The following is a 12953-nucleotide window of genomic DNA, read 5'->3' on the forward strand; positions in this document are numbered from 1 at the left end:
TGCCGCTGCCTCCATGTCACTTCCTACAACCAAGATACCTCCCGCCGCAGCCAAACTGGGGCTGATGACAGAGACCTGGAGGCTGTGTTCTCTGAAAAACAGAAATTTGCCGCGGGTTCATCAGACAGTCACTGAGCACCTACGCTGAGCCAGGCGCTCTGAGAGGCGGTAGGAGGTGTGGGGGCGTGGGTGGGGGGCGTACGCAGGTGGCAGATGAGACAGACCCTGCCTTTCGTGGGCCCCCACCCCCATAAAAGTGATCAAAATGGTATTTTGCACCCACGTTAGTAACAAGATGGGTGCGTTCATGTTACATGTTCAACTTTTTCTTCCACGTAAAGGCTCATGTATTTTCTTCAGATATTTTTGTGTTGTTGTTAACGGTCACCTGAGGATATTTTTCCATTGGTTTTTAGAGAGAGTGGAAGGGACGGGGGTGAGGGGATTGGGGGGCGGGGAGAGAGAGAGAGAAAGAGAGAGAGAGAGAGAGAGAGAGAGAGAGAGAGAGAGAGAGAGAGATCTCGATGTAAGAGACACATCGATTGGTTGCCTCCCCAACAAGGAACGGAACCTGCCAGTCCCTATGACCCAGGGCCCTGGCACTGAGACGTGAATGTGGTTGAAACTCCTGGCCTGTGCTGTTGTTACTGCCCGTCCTTCCCCTTGACTGAGACAGCGGGCATCAACCCCTGTGTCTGCAGCCCCACATCTAGGTCAGAATCTGTGGCTGAGACCAGGGCAGCTCTATGGTTTTGCCACATGTGTCAAACACAAGGCCCGCGGGCCAAATCCGTCCCGCCAGGCCTTGCAATGTGGCCCGCACCACGCTGTCATCACTGCACTCCGCTGCGTTTCCATCACAATGACAGTTTATGACTGTTCAGTAAACCATTTGGCCCGCGATTTAAGCTGGATTTTAGATTTTGGCCCCTTCTCTGATTGAGTTCGACACCCCTAGTTTTGAGGAACATAGGAGAGAAAGTCAGGCCTGGGAGCGTCCCCCTGCGCTCCCCTCCACCCCCCGGCCCCGAGCTGGGGGCAGCTTGTCCAGGCTGGGGCCCAGGAGGGGCTGCCCTCTGCTTGCCCGCCACAGCCACTGGCCTTGGAACACAAAATGGGCCCCATCGACTCCCTGTCGCCCGCCAAGGCCTGGAGGGTTTTTCCATCCGCGCTCCCTCCGCCTCATGACCCGAGCATCATTCAGAGCTAACAGGCTGGAGGGCAGTCTGTGGTGATGAAAATGAACTTCTCCTGCAGACTCAATTGACCTAGAGGCAGATCAAACGTGTGACCTTGGCCCTCGATCCATCAGAGTGAGCGTCCGGGCTGTCCAGGCCGAGGCTGGGAGAACTCACCCGTGACTGTCCCCTGGCCAGGGGGGCGGGTCCGTGTCCCATAGCAACCCTCCTCCCTCTCCTCCCGGGTCCGTCGCTCCGGGAGGGACACAGCCCGGCCCATCCCTGGGGACCTAGGGACGGACATGAGAGCTCTGCTAATGACTGAGGCTTATCTGGACCGTCCACACTTTTCTGTTTTACCAGCCGGGCATCCTTCGGGGCCGTGGGGAACGGAGTGGGTCCTCTTTCCTGCGGCTGTTTCCCAGCCACGTGTGGATTCTGGCCCCTTTGTTCACTGCTGGAGCCCCTTCTCTGGCCCTGCCGTGGGGAGTGGCCCCAGGTTTGCAGCCAGAGGGCTGTTTTGTTTTGTTTTATTGATTTCAGAGAGGAAGGGAGAGGGAGAGAGTGATAGTGATAGAAACATCAATGGTGAGAGAGAATCATTCATCGGCTGCCTCTTGCACGCCCCCTACTGGGAATCAAGCTCACCACCCAGGCAAGTGCCCTGACCAGGAATCGACCTGTGACCTCCCAGCTCATGGGTCAATGCTCAACCACTGAGCCACTCCAGCCGGGCTGGACGGCTCTTTCTAAAACGCAAATCAGACCCAAAGCAGAGAGGCTGGCTCCTTCGGTGAGTCCCCAGGCCTCAGGTTCAAGGCCCTTCCCTGGCCAGCTCCCAGCCCCTGAGCCTCTCCCAGCAGCCCCGAAGGACTGCTCCCTGCTGTCCTATCGCCCTTAGCAACAGGACCTGACCTTGGCCTGACCGATGCCACAGGCTGCACCCTCTCAGGGTGCCCGGTGGGGAGTGAGGCGGACACACGGGGCCAGAGGGAGGGCGTGGCCACCTTCTGCCCAGCAAAGCGCTGGCTGGGGTTGACCAAGGTCAGGATGGGGGTGGGGGTTGGGCACAGGGACCTCTGTTAGCACCCGCGGCTGGAGAATTCTAGAGGGATCTCCCAGCACCCCTGCTTTTCGGGGCAGCTCCTGTGTGTGTGAAGGGAGAGGAGCCGAGGATGACTGGGGAGACCTGCAGCTGGTGTTGGATGCGGGGCTCATCGTGATGGTGATTGAAATTGACACCACTGCCAAAACCGGTTTGGCTCAGTGGATTCAGAGCATCAGCCTGCGGACTGAAAGGTCCCGGGTTCGATTCCGGTCAAGGGCATGTACCTTGGTTGCGGGCACATCCCCAGTGGGGGTTGTGCAAGAGGCAGCTGATCAATGATTCTCTCTCATCGATGTTTCTGACTCTCTATCCCTCTCTCTTCCTCTCTGTAAAAAATCAATAAAATATATTAAAAAAAAAAAAAAAAAGAAAAAGAAAAAGAAAGAATTTGACACCATTGTGTGCCTCGCGAGTCACACGGCCACTCAGCAGCCGCCAGCTCCTTCATTCATCAATGCGAACACGGGGCTGGGGCAGCTCCCGGGCACCCAGGGCAATGCCAGGCAGTGGGCGCCGGCTCACCTGGGAGCCTGAGGTGGCCCTATAAATGGGGGGAGGGACACAGCCCCCCTGGTGTGAGCGAGGCAGAGGCCTGCGGGTGGGAGACCAGGTCAGGCTCCCGGTGGACACCCGTCGGCTGAGGGGCCTCGGCAGACACCCAGCTTCTCTCTATCTCCGTTTGCTGATCTGTAGGAGGAGCCAGGGCTTCCGGAACTGAACGTCTAAGTGGAAGATGAATTTGTTTCCCGGCGCTGCCCACACGGTGGTGGTGCAAAACCACAGGCATCGATTGGCTCGCAGTTCTGCAGGCCTGCAGCCCGGGGTCAGGGTGTGGGTGGGGCTGGTTCCTTCTGGAACCTCTGAGAGAGCAGCGGGCCAGGCCGCCCTCCTGGCTTCCCGCTGGCCGGCCCTCCTCGGCTCCGCAGGCACCGGCTGGCTGTCCCCTCCCATGGCCACCGGCTTCTCCTCTGGTCTCTGCGGCCGTCTCACCGCTCCCTCCGGCCCTTCTGTCCGGGACCCGCCCTCCTCCCAGGTGAGCTCACCTCAGATCCTCACCTGCGTCTGCACAGACCGATTGCCAAATAAGGCCACAGGCAGACCGCGTGGGGAGTGGACTCTCTCTCTTTTTTGGAGAGGGGGAGGTGGGGGGGGGTGAGAACAATTCAACCCACAACAGGAGGCTCTGCAGAAGCGAAGCCCAGATGCCAGGCGCGGTCATTCTTAGGGTGCAGCCTCCGGAGGAGGCCATCCCTCCGCGCGGCTTCCTCCCCACGCCTGGCCAGGCCGGTGTGTGTGTGTGTATGTCTCCCCACACTGGCCGGGCACGGGGGGGGGGGGGTGCGGGGGGTGTCTCCCCACACCTGGCTTGGCACAGGGGGCGGGGGTCTCCCCACACCTGGCCGGGCACAGGGGCGGGGGTCTTCCCACACCTGCCAGACACAGTGGGCGGGGGTCTCCCCACCCCAGGCCGGGCACGGGGCAGGGATTGGGGGGCGCGTGGAGGTGAGATCTTGACCAGAAGTGGAGAGGGTGCTGGGAGAGGCCCCCTCAGCGCCAGGGTGAGGGCTCCGGTCAGCAGCAGGCTGGGGGGGCTCCAGCTGCGTCTCCAGGCTCCATGATTAGCTGCTACCCCCTGAGGACCCCGCTGCCTCTGCCTCTCCCCACAGGCCTTCCCCAGGGCTGAGGCTCCTCGCCCAGCTTTTCCCAGTCCCTCCCAGCCCTCCCAGTCCTCGGAGGCCCGCCCGGCCCAGGTCCTGCTCACTCCTCCCGTCTCGTCCCCATCATGGCCTCGCTCTGAACCCTGTCTGTGCGCTCAGCCTGCCGTGCTGCTTCACGGCCCAGTGCCTGGGAGAGCGGCCCCTGTTCTGGAATGTTCTCCCCCATTGTCACCAGACTCTGCCCTGAGAGCCCTGCCTGCCACCCCTCTCTGCCCCCGCTGGGTGCCCCCCTACCAGGATCACACTGTCACCATCACCCCCGGGTATAGTTGTGCTGTGGAGTGTGCCCCCACTTGGAGGTCCCTGAGGGGCAGGGACACAGTCCTTTGTTTGGGGGTCCCCGGTCCCAGTATAAAGAGGCTCCTCGAAGGTTTATAGAAGGAAATCATCATGAGACGTGGATTTTGCCCGGCCGGTGTGGCTCAGGGGTTGTGTGTTGACCTATGAACCAGGAGGTCACAGTTCAATTCCCGGTCAGGGGCACATGCCCGGGCTGTGGGCTCCATCCCAGTTCAGGAGGCAGCCAATCCCTGATTCTCTCTCATCATGGATGTTTCTCTCTCTCTCCCTCTCCCTTCCTTCCTCTCTGACATCAGTAAAAATATACATAATTTTAAAGAGGTGTGATTTGGCCGAAACCGGTTTGGCTCAGTGGATAGAGCGTTGGCCTGCAGACTGAAAGGTCCCCGGTTCAATTCCTGTCAAAGGCATGTACCTTGGTTGCGGGCACATCCCCAGTAGGGGGTATGCAAGAGGCAGCTGATCGATGATTCTCTCTCATGGACGTTTCTAGCTCTCTCTCTCTCTCTCCCTTCCTCTCTGTAAAAAATCAATAAAATATATATTTTTAAAATAAAAATAAAATAAAGAGATGTGATTGGAATCCATTATTGCCACCTCCCAACCATGTGCCCTTGGCTTTGCCGGGCCTCCATGTCCTCCTCTTCCTGCCTGCCTCCCCCGCCAGGCGGGTGCGGGCCTCAGAGCAGCCTGCCTTGACGGATGAGCGTCTTCTCGGACTCATTAGGCCACACGGTTAGGGCATCTCTCCGGGGACCCCACCCACGGCCCCAGCTCTGCCCTCTGCCTTCCTGGGAGCGTGGCTGCAGGGAGGCCCAGGATTCCGGAACCCCTGGCTCCCCTCCCTAACCCTGCCCCTGCCGGCTCGCCTGGCTTCTGGGGGCACCTCTCCAGCCCTCGTCCTGTGGGATCCCCGGTTCCAAAGCACAACAAACCAGCAGCACGGCCCGGCCCGGCCCGGGAGCCGGGAGCCAGAGCCAGCAGGCTCCTTCTTGTCGGCCCCGCTGCGGGCCTGCAGGGGCCGCCCCTCTGCCTGCGGGCGGGCGGGCGGGCGGGCGCGAAGGAGGGCATTTGGGTTCTGTGGGCATGGGCGCCCACGTGACTCCAACACCGGCTCCAGCCAGAGGGCAGGCCAAGGAGGGGGCCCGCGCTGGGGGAGGGGGGAGGGGCGGGGATGAGGGGAGGCCTGCCCCACGGAAGCCCCACAAAGCTCCTTTGAAAGCAAGTTCAGATGTCCCCAGGCCAGGCAGGGGCAGGGGAGGGGGGTAGTAATAATAAAACAACATTTGCATGGAGATTTCGGGCACAAAGCACTTTCTCAGGGGCGGGAGGCGCTGGGGTGGCCCAGGCGGGGAGGCCTGAGGAGCTGGGATCGGTCCCACCCCCGGCCCAGCGTGCGGCAGCTCGGCAGACAAAGGGCCATTCATCCAACTCTTTCCGATCCCCGAGTTTCGCCTCCCGCTCTCCCGGGAAGAGCTCACTGGGGCCGGAGAAGGGGTGTCAGGAATCCCGGAAGGAGGGGTTGGCCAGCGCCCGAGGGGAGGGAGGGGAAGGCAGGGGGGGCTCCGTCCCCCGGCGCCCCCGCCCCGCCCCGCCCCCACACCCTCTGGCTCCCCAGCGCCTGCCACCAGGAGCAGCCTGGCTGGGCTGGTTCGTGCAGCTCCCCTCGCGAACCTGGGCCGTGTGTTCGCGTTGGAAGTCTGGGCGCGGGTTCGGGAACGTGGGCGCGCAGGCTGTGTGTGGGTTTGGGAACAGGCACATATGTGGGTGCGGGGCTCTGAGGTCCCTCCCCAGCTCACACCGGGTGGGGGTGAGGGTGCTGGGGCGGCTGCACCTGCAGGGGGCGGAGTGGGACACAGCTGGGCCGCTCCTGCACAGCTGGGCCTGTGGGGAGCCTGGCAGCAGCCACCTGGCCCCGGGGTCGGACCCTGGCTCTTTAAGGGCCCCGGAGCGTTATAGGGCCCACCTGCAGGGCCCGGCAGTTACCAGCAGCCCCCGCGGGAGATGGAGGATGGAGGAGGTCATTGCGGGGCTGGAGCGGTTCACCTTCACCTTGGAGGAGGATGTAGAGATGCAAAGGGGCATTGAGCCCCTGCCTTTCCTGGGCATGGACAGTGAGTGAGGAGGGCGCCAGCCATCCCGCCCACGCTTACCCCCGCCGCTCTGCAGGCCTCTGCTGGGCAGCTCCCTGCTCTGCTGCCCACCAGGGGGCTGAGCTGGGGGTCCCTCAGCCTGGATTCCCTGGTGTAGCCCCTCTCTTCCCAGGGGCTCGCCCCCCCCTACATCCTGCCTGGGGCTCCCCAGAAAATAGGGCTGGCTCCCCAGCTCCCAGGCCGGCCTCAGGCCCCTCGGTGGCCTTGCTTGCAGACCGAGGGGCTCAGGTGTTGGGTGTGGAGGCTGGTGCTAGGGCCCAGCATCCGAAGGCAGGACTCAGGGAGCCTTTGGGGAGGAGGGGAAGCTGCTGACCGAGGCAGGGCCCTCGGGAAAGCTGCCGCCTGTTTCCTTCTCCCCTCCCAGAGTCCAGCTCGGCGGTGTGCACCTTCTACGCCAGGGGGCTCTGCGAGAAAGGTGGGTGGCAGGTGGGCGCGCGTCTAGGCCGCCCCGGGCCTGCGTGGCCTCGAATTGGGTGTTGCATTCGCACCTGGGGAGGGGCTGTGGGGATGGGGTAGAGTAGGGGTGTCAAACTCAATCAGAGAAGGGGCCAAAATCTAAAATCCAGCCTAAATCGCGGGCCGAATGGTTTACTGAACAGTTATAAACTGTCATTGTGATGGAAACGCAGCGGAGTGCAGTGATGACAGCGCGGTGCGCGCCACATTGCAAGGCCTGGCGGGACGGATTTGGCCCGAGGGCCTTGTGTTTGACACATATGGGGTAGAGTGTTTTGTTTTTAATCCTCACCCGATGTTATTTTTTTCCATTGATTCTTTTCTTTTTGAGAGTAGAAGGGAGAGAGAAAGGGGAGGAGAGAGGGGGAGAGAAGAGAGCGAGAGTGAGAGAAACAGTTATGGGAGAGACACATTAACTGGTTGCCTCCTGCCCACGCTTGTTCTCCGATGGTGAGGGGCCCCCGCCCAGCCGTTCCCTCCGGAGGCAGGAGAACGGACCCCCTCAGACATGTGGGAACCGGGGTGTCCCTCCTGCAGATGGCAGCAGCGAGCTGATGAAGGCGATAGAGTTAGCTCTCACCTGGTTTCCTTCTGAGCCCTGTCAGAGCCGGCTCTGAGCCACCTCGCTCACAGCCACGCTAGGCCACTGGCATCAGGAAGCACCATTTTTTTTTTTATAAAGACGTGGGTCCAATAGGCCCTTAGTGAGCACATGCTCTGACGGGGACGGTGCTGTGGAGGGCAGGGGCCAGGCCCCGGGAATCATGCCTCTGCTCGCTGGTGGGAGCCCCACGAAGCCTGGAGGAGGGGGGGTGTCAGGTGCCAGGGGGGTGTCCCGACAGGCTGGGGGCTTCCTGGGGTTTGACGGGCACCATGCCAGGCAGAGAGGAAAGTCCGGGCAAAGGTGAGGACACAGCCATCTCTTCAGACCATAAGCAGGTCTCCCTGTTGCCTCTGGTTCTAGCCACCACCAGGGTGCAGGGGAGGGGGTTGGAGGGGGCTGAGGGGGCCTGGGCTGGGGGCGGGTGGGGGCTCCCAGCCGAGCGCTCTGGTCCCCAGCGCGGCTGTGCCCGTTCCGGCACGACCACGGGGAGAAGACGGTGGTGTGCAAGCACTGGCTGCGCGGGCTGTGCAAGAAGGGCGACCAGTGCCGGTTCCTGCACCAGTACGACCTCTCCCGGATGCCCGAGTGCTACTTCTTCTCCAAGTTCGGTAATGCCCGCCTGGCTCCCGCCCGCTTCCCGCAGCTGTGGGACAGGATGCTGGGGAGGGACCCCCAAAGGAGGCCTCACTGTCTGGGGGGGGGGGGGGCAGGTCAGGCCTCTCCGAGGCCCTAGAGCAGTGGTCGGCAAACTCATTAGTCAAAAAGCCAACTATATCAACATTTGTACAGCAGTTGAAATTTCTTTTGAGAGCCATTTTTTTTTAATTTTTCAAAAATATATTTTATTGATTTTTTACAGAGAGGAAGGGAAAGGGACAGAAACATCAAGGAGAGAGAAACATTGATCTACTAGGGATGTGCCCGCAACCAAGGTACATGCCCTTGACCGGAATCGAACCCGGGACCTCTCAGTCCTCAGGCCGAGGCTCTATCCACTGAGCCAAACAGGTTTTGGCTTGAGAGAGAGCCAATTTTTTTTTTTTTTTAAACTTCTTCTAACTCCACCTCTTCAAAATAGACTCGCCCAGGCCGTGGTATTCTGTGGAAGAGCCATACTCAAGGGGCCAAAGAGCCGCCTGTGGGTCGCGAGCCGCGGTTTGCCTACCACAGGCCTAGAAACAGTGGAACTGCACTCTGGCCCTGGTTTATCTGGCCCTGCCAGGCTTGGGCACCTGCTGCCCACCCAAGGGAAGGAGGGTGCGGCTGGATCAGAGGCGGAGCCGTTCCCCTCCGCAGTCTTGGTAAAGTCTCACCCAGGCTCACTGTCTGGAAACAGCCCATCTCTGGGCCCGGGGTCGGGAAGGGGGGCCAGGCCAGTGGTTCCCCGGCAGCAGGCGCGTGGGGGCCGCGTCCCCGGGCTCGCCACTCTCACCGAGCGCTTGTCCTTTGACCGGCACCATCCTATAATTTTCCAACTGCTTCTCTATTTTAAACTCTCACTCTGGAAGAAAGCTTGGTATTCTTCCATAAATGGAAAGCTAGCATCACTCGTTGGCAATAGAAGGCAACTGTAAACAAACAGCCCTGGGGCTCAGGAGTCACAGCCCCTAAAATTGTCTTGTGTGGTCCGGTCTGGGCCTCACCGCCTCCTGTTTGTCCACCCAGGGGCTGCGGGGCAGGGAGCCACGGCCGCTTCCCCCTGCCTTGTTTAGGCATGGACTCTAGGAGAATTTCCTTCTCCCTCGGATTCTACGGCTCAGTGCTTTCCAGAACAGAAGGAGCCTTAGGGATGATCTAGTCCAGTGGTGTGGAAAGTGTGTTCTGAGAAGAGTGACCGGAGGGGAGAGGGCTGGGACAGCCTCCAGGGGTGTGTCTGGCGGTGGCCGTGGCTTTGAAACCGAGCCAGCATTGGGGGCAGGTGGGGAGGTCCTGGCGAGAGGTCCTCCCAGGCCCAATCCGTTTCCTACCTGGCCCTCGGAGTTGAGAGCTGTGGCCCGTGTGCCTTCAAGGACAGGACAAAGTTTATCTGGGGCCTGGCTCCGCTCGGTCATCGCATGGACCTCTTTCCTTTTGAAGTGCCGCTATTGGCTTCTTTCAATAGCCCTGATTTTCCTTTGGGGATGTGGTGCTGGACGTGGGTACAGGAATAGGCCCAGGTCCCCTTCTGCCCTCAGTCCCCATTGTGAGGGGCAGGCAGGCATGTAAATTGGTGATTGCAATACTACATAAGGTACGTTTTTGCTCTCAGAGTAAATGAACGAATATCTCTTTCTCGTCGCATGCCAAAGTAATTACCGTTCTTGTTGGAAGTAAGTCGTTTTATTTTTAAAGGGATTGTTGGGGCGCGTAGGAGTGGGGAGGGGTGAGGAAATCCTGGTTTTTGGACCCTGTTCCTGGCTGTGCCCATCAAAAAGGTACCTGCTGCCTCTGGAGGGTGAGGTGCGGGCGCCACCTGCTGGCCATAGAGGAATGCAGCGTCGTGAATCCAGGACGGAAAGGCAACCCCAGGGCATAGGGTGACTGCCCGCTGTCTCCATCTATCCCGTGTTCACCAGTCCCTGCTGGGGGTTGGAGTGGGGAGGGTGGATGCCCCTTGGATGCCTTAAGAGGCCCAAGCCCAGAGTCAGATGCACACTGGCATGAGACAGCTAACCCCCTGACGATGTGAGGAGCCTGTGACAACGGACATCCCACCGGCCCTGCCTGGTCCCTAGCAGGTTTGCAAAAGGAGAAGGCTGGGCACAAACAGAGGCTTAGGCCTCTCAGGTGCCAGTGGGGTCTCCGTCCGGCGAACCCTGGCTTTGCAGAAGCCCGGTGTACGAAACAGGTCTCGGGAGCAGTTTGAACCCCAATGGCACAGGCACCACCGAGTGCCTTTTGGTGCCAAAAGGCAGTTGTAGACCTTTAAGGAGGATGAGATTGGAAACTCCAGCTCTTGAGTGAGGCTGGAGATGGGCTGAATCCCCGCCAACCCCTACCCCTTGGTCGCTGAGACATCTGAGGGTCCTCACCAGTGACCCTTGAGTAGTGTGTGCAAACTCCGGGGAGCCAGGGGTCTGTCTCTCCCTGTCTCCGTCCCTGGGCCAGCTCTGAGGCAGGCCCTGCTCTTCTTGGCAACGTCACCGCACAGAGCTGCTCCCAGACTTGTGGTGACACCTCGCTGCGGAGAGGAGCGGTGGCCTCGGTCACAGCCAGGTCTCCTTCCGTGTCTCATGTCGCCTTGGTCTTTAGCTGCCAGCCCCGGGTCCCGCCTTGCCTGATGGCATCCTGGGCACCGGGCCTGTCCCATCCAACCGCTCCCAGTGTGTGCAATCACCCAAGGCCTGCTTAGCAAGTACTGGCACTGTTGGGGTCCGCCCTTCGTACAGTGCAGGGAGGATCAGAAACACCTCCCCGTCTTCAAAAGCTGCTGACGACCAGAGGAAGGCGAGGGGCTTCTATTTGGATGGCCAAGGTCAATGTGGTGTGTGTGGGGGCGGAGAGGAGAGGTAACCATGACCACGGGCCCGCTTGTCTACAGAGGACGCTGGGGTTTTCAGGTGAGTGCAGCAACAAGGAATGCGACTTTCTTCACCTGAAGACCCCTTCCGAGGCCCAGGACTGTCCTTCGTATGACCAGGGTTTCTGCAAAGACGGTGAGGCCTCGGCAGAGGGGGACGAGGGGGCCAGATGGGCCGTCTCCCGGCTGGGAGGTGGCATGTTGGGGTGAGGTCCACAGGAGGGTCAGAACTCCCTACTCCCAGCAGACGTCCTTTCCACAGCTCTCAGCCTGCTCCCAGGAGAGCCTGTCAGGGTGACGTGTGGGCTGGCGGGCTTCTTGGAGCAGGTGTGGGTGCAACCCCTATGGCTTCAGGGCTTGTCGGCTGCACAACCTTGAACGGCTTCCTCACTTACGGAAACAGAAGGCGCTCCATCCTAGGGTGGCCGGGCTGCTCCCATGGGGGGGCCCCCGGGGAGCCGAGCTTGTAGGGCACACACTTTACCCACCTGGGAGGAACCCTGTCACTTAAGCATGTTCTTCCTGCTCCACGACAGTCAGCTGCTGAGGGGCAGGGGCCACATCGGGTGCTTCAGGGCGGGGACAGGGCAGGAAGTCACACACCCGGGCCGAGGCCTGCTGTGCCACCCCTGGCCCGTGTTCCTCCTCTGCTAATGCAGATGCCGTTTCTCTCCGCCCGGCAGGTCCCCTGTGTAAATACCGCCACGTCAGGAGGGTCATGTGCACCAACTACTTAGGGGGCTTCTGCCCGCTGGGACCCGAGTGCCAGTATGCACAGTGAGTGTGATTCCCCCGAGTGCTGGGCCCACTCTCCGGGTTCCCATCCAGGCGGTGTGAGGTGCCTGGGAGCGTGTGCCTGATGCTTCCCGGGCATCGCTCCCTGGATGCTTCCCTGGCCACGCTGAGCTCTGCCGCGGGCTGTGCGTGCATGTTTGTGCCAGGCACGGGCACGTAGCTCTTCACAGACTGTTCTAGAAAGAAGGGCAGACTGCAGCCCTCCCTCCCCCCGCCCCCGGACAGGGTCTGGGCTCCTTCCTGGGCCCTCACACGGAACGGGCCTCACATTAGCGCAGGCCGTCGACGGGGAGCGGCCCGGCTGTAATGTCTCTCTCTGCTTCTTCAGTCCCAAGATGGTCCCTTTATCCAACCCAACGTCCCAAGGTGAGTGCGGGCGGGAAGGGCCGTGTGTCTCACGCCGGGCACTGCCCGTGTGCCCCGGGACCTCGGAGCCCCCAGCACTGCCTGCCCCACTGCCCTCACTCTCACGCCGTCTGCCATCTCCCCGTCCTGGGGAAGGCACACGCCTTTGCACGAGTGGCACATACGTGTGGCGGTTCCTCCCAGGCCCCTCCAAGCTCTGTCACCTCTGCTTCAGGTGGGACTGCCCAGCTCTCAGCCCACACACACCTCCCCCTCCCCTTCACTCCTCACACAGGCGTGGTGGCGTTCAAGAACTTGTGGCCCAGTCACTGTGAATTGAGCCCTGGGGAGGTCCCTGTGGGAACGGAACTCCCTACGGCCACCAGGTGCCGATGAGGGTCACAGGAGGGTCAGTAAACCTTGGCCAGCGGACCACGGCTGCCTGGTCCCAGGAATGATTGCTGCTGAGCTCCCGTTCACTAGCTGGCCCGGCTGGATGGCAATGGGGCGGGAGGAGGACGCCCCCTGCTGGTTCTGAGTGGCATCTCCCCTAGCCTAGAAGGTGGGTTAGTCATAAGCCCATTTCTAACTCTGGTCAAATGTTGTTTTCAGCAATGAGAAAGGTAAATGAAGGCATTTCAAAGCCTGGCTTCTGCCTGAACGCCTGGCCAGGGCCCCGGACTCGGTGAGAAGGGGCTGCGTCTGCACAGAGGATCGTCTGTGGGAGCTCCTTGTGCCTCCCGCGTCCCCTGTATCTGCAGCTCACCTGGCCCTGGGGCTCAGCACCTCCTGCTTCT

The 12953-nt window shown here is 60.9% G+C and overlaps 1 protein-coding gene across 1 annotated transcript; it reads left to right on the top strand.

Moving 5' to 3' along the window:
* The first annotated feature begins 6263 nt into the window (after positions 1 to 6263).
* Positions 6264 to 11797, top strand: CPSF4L (cleavage and polyadenylation specific factor 4 like). Its single transcript, XM_045570754.1, has 5 exons — positions 6264 to 6418; positions 6822 to 6872; positions 7973 to 8125; positions 11057 to 11152; positions 11700 to 11797. Exons 1-5 carry the CDS (start codon positions 6316 to 6318, stop codon positions 11795 to 11797), a joined length of 501 nt encoding a protein of 166 aa, XP_045426710.1. The 5' UTR covers positions 6264 to 6315.
* The last annotated feature ends 1156 nt before the right edge of the window (positions 11798 to 12953 follow it).

Source organism: Pipistrellus kuhlii, unplaced genomic scaffold (assembly GCF_014108245.1).
Source record: "Pipistrellus kuhlii isolate mPipKuh1 unplaced genomic scaffold, mPipKuh1.p scaffold_m20_p_37, whole genome shotgun sequence".
In the NCBI taxonomy this organism is placed as follows: Eukaryota; Metazoa; Chordata; class Mammalia; order Chiroptera; family Vespertilionidae; genus Pipistrellus; species Pipistrellus kuhlii.

Coding starts and splice junctions, on each gene's coding strand:
- CPSF4L (XM_045570754.1), top strand. CDS start 6,316: ATGGAGGAGGTCATTGCGGGGCTGGAGCGGTTCACCTTCACCTTGGAG. Junction 8,126..11,056: donor CTACTTCTTCTCCAAGTTCG/GTAATGCCCGCC, acceptor TGGGGTTTTCAG/GTGAGTGCAGCAACAAGGAA. Junction 11,153..11,699: donor CCAGGGTTTCTGCAAAGACG/GTGAGGCCTCGG, acceptor TCCGCCCGGCAG/GTCCCCTGTGTAAATACCGC.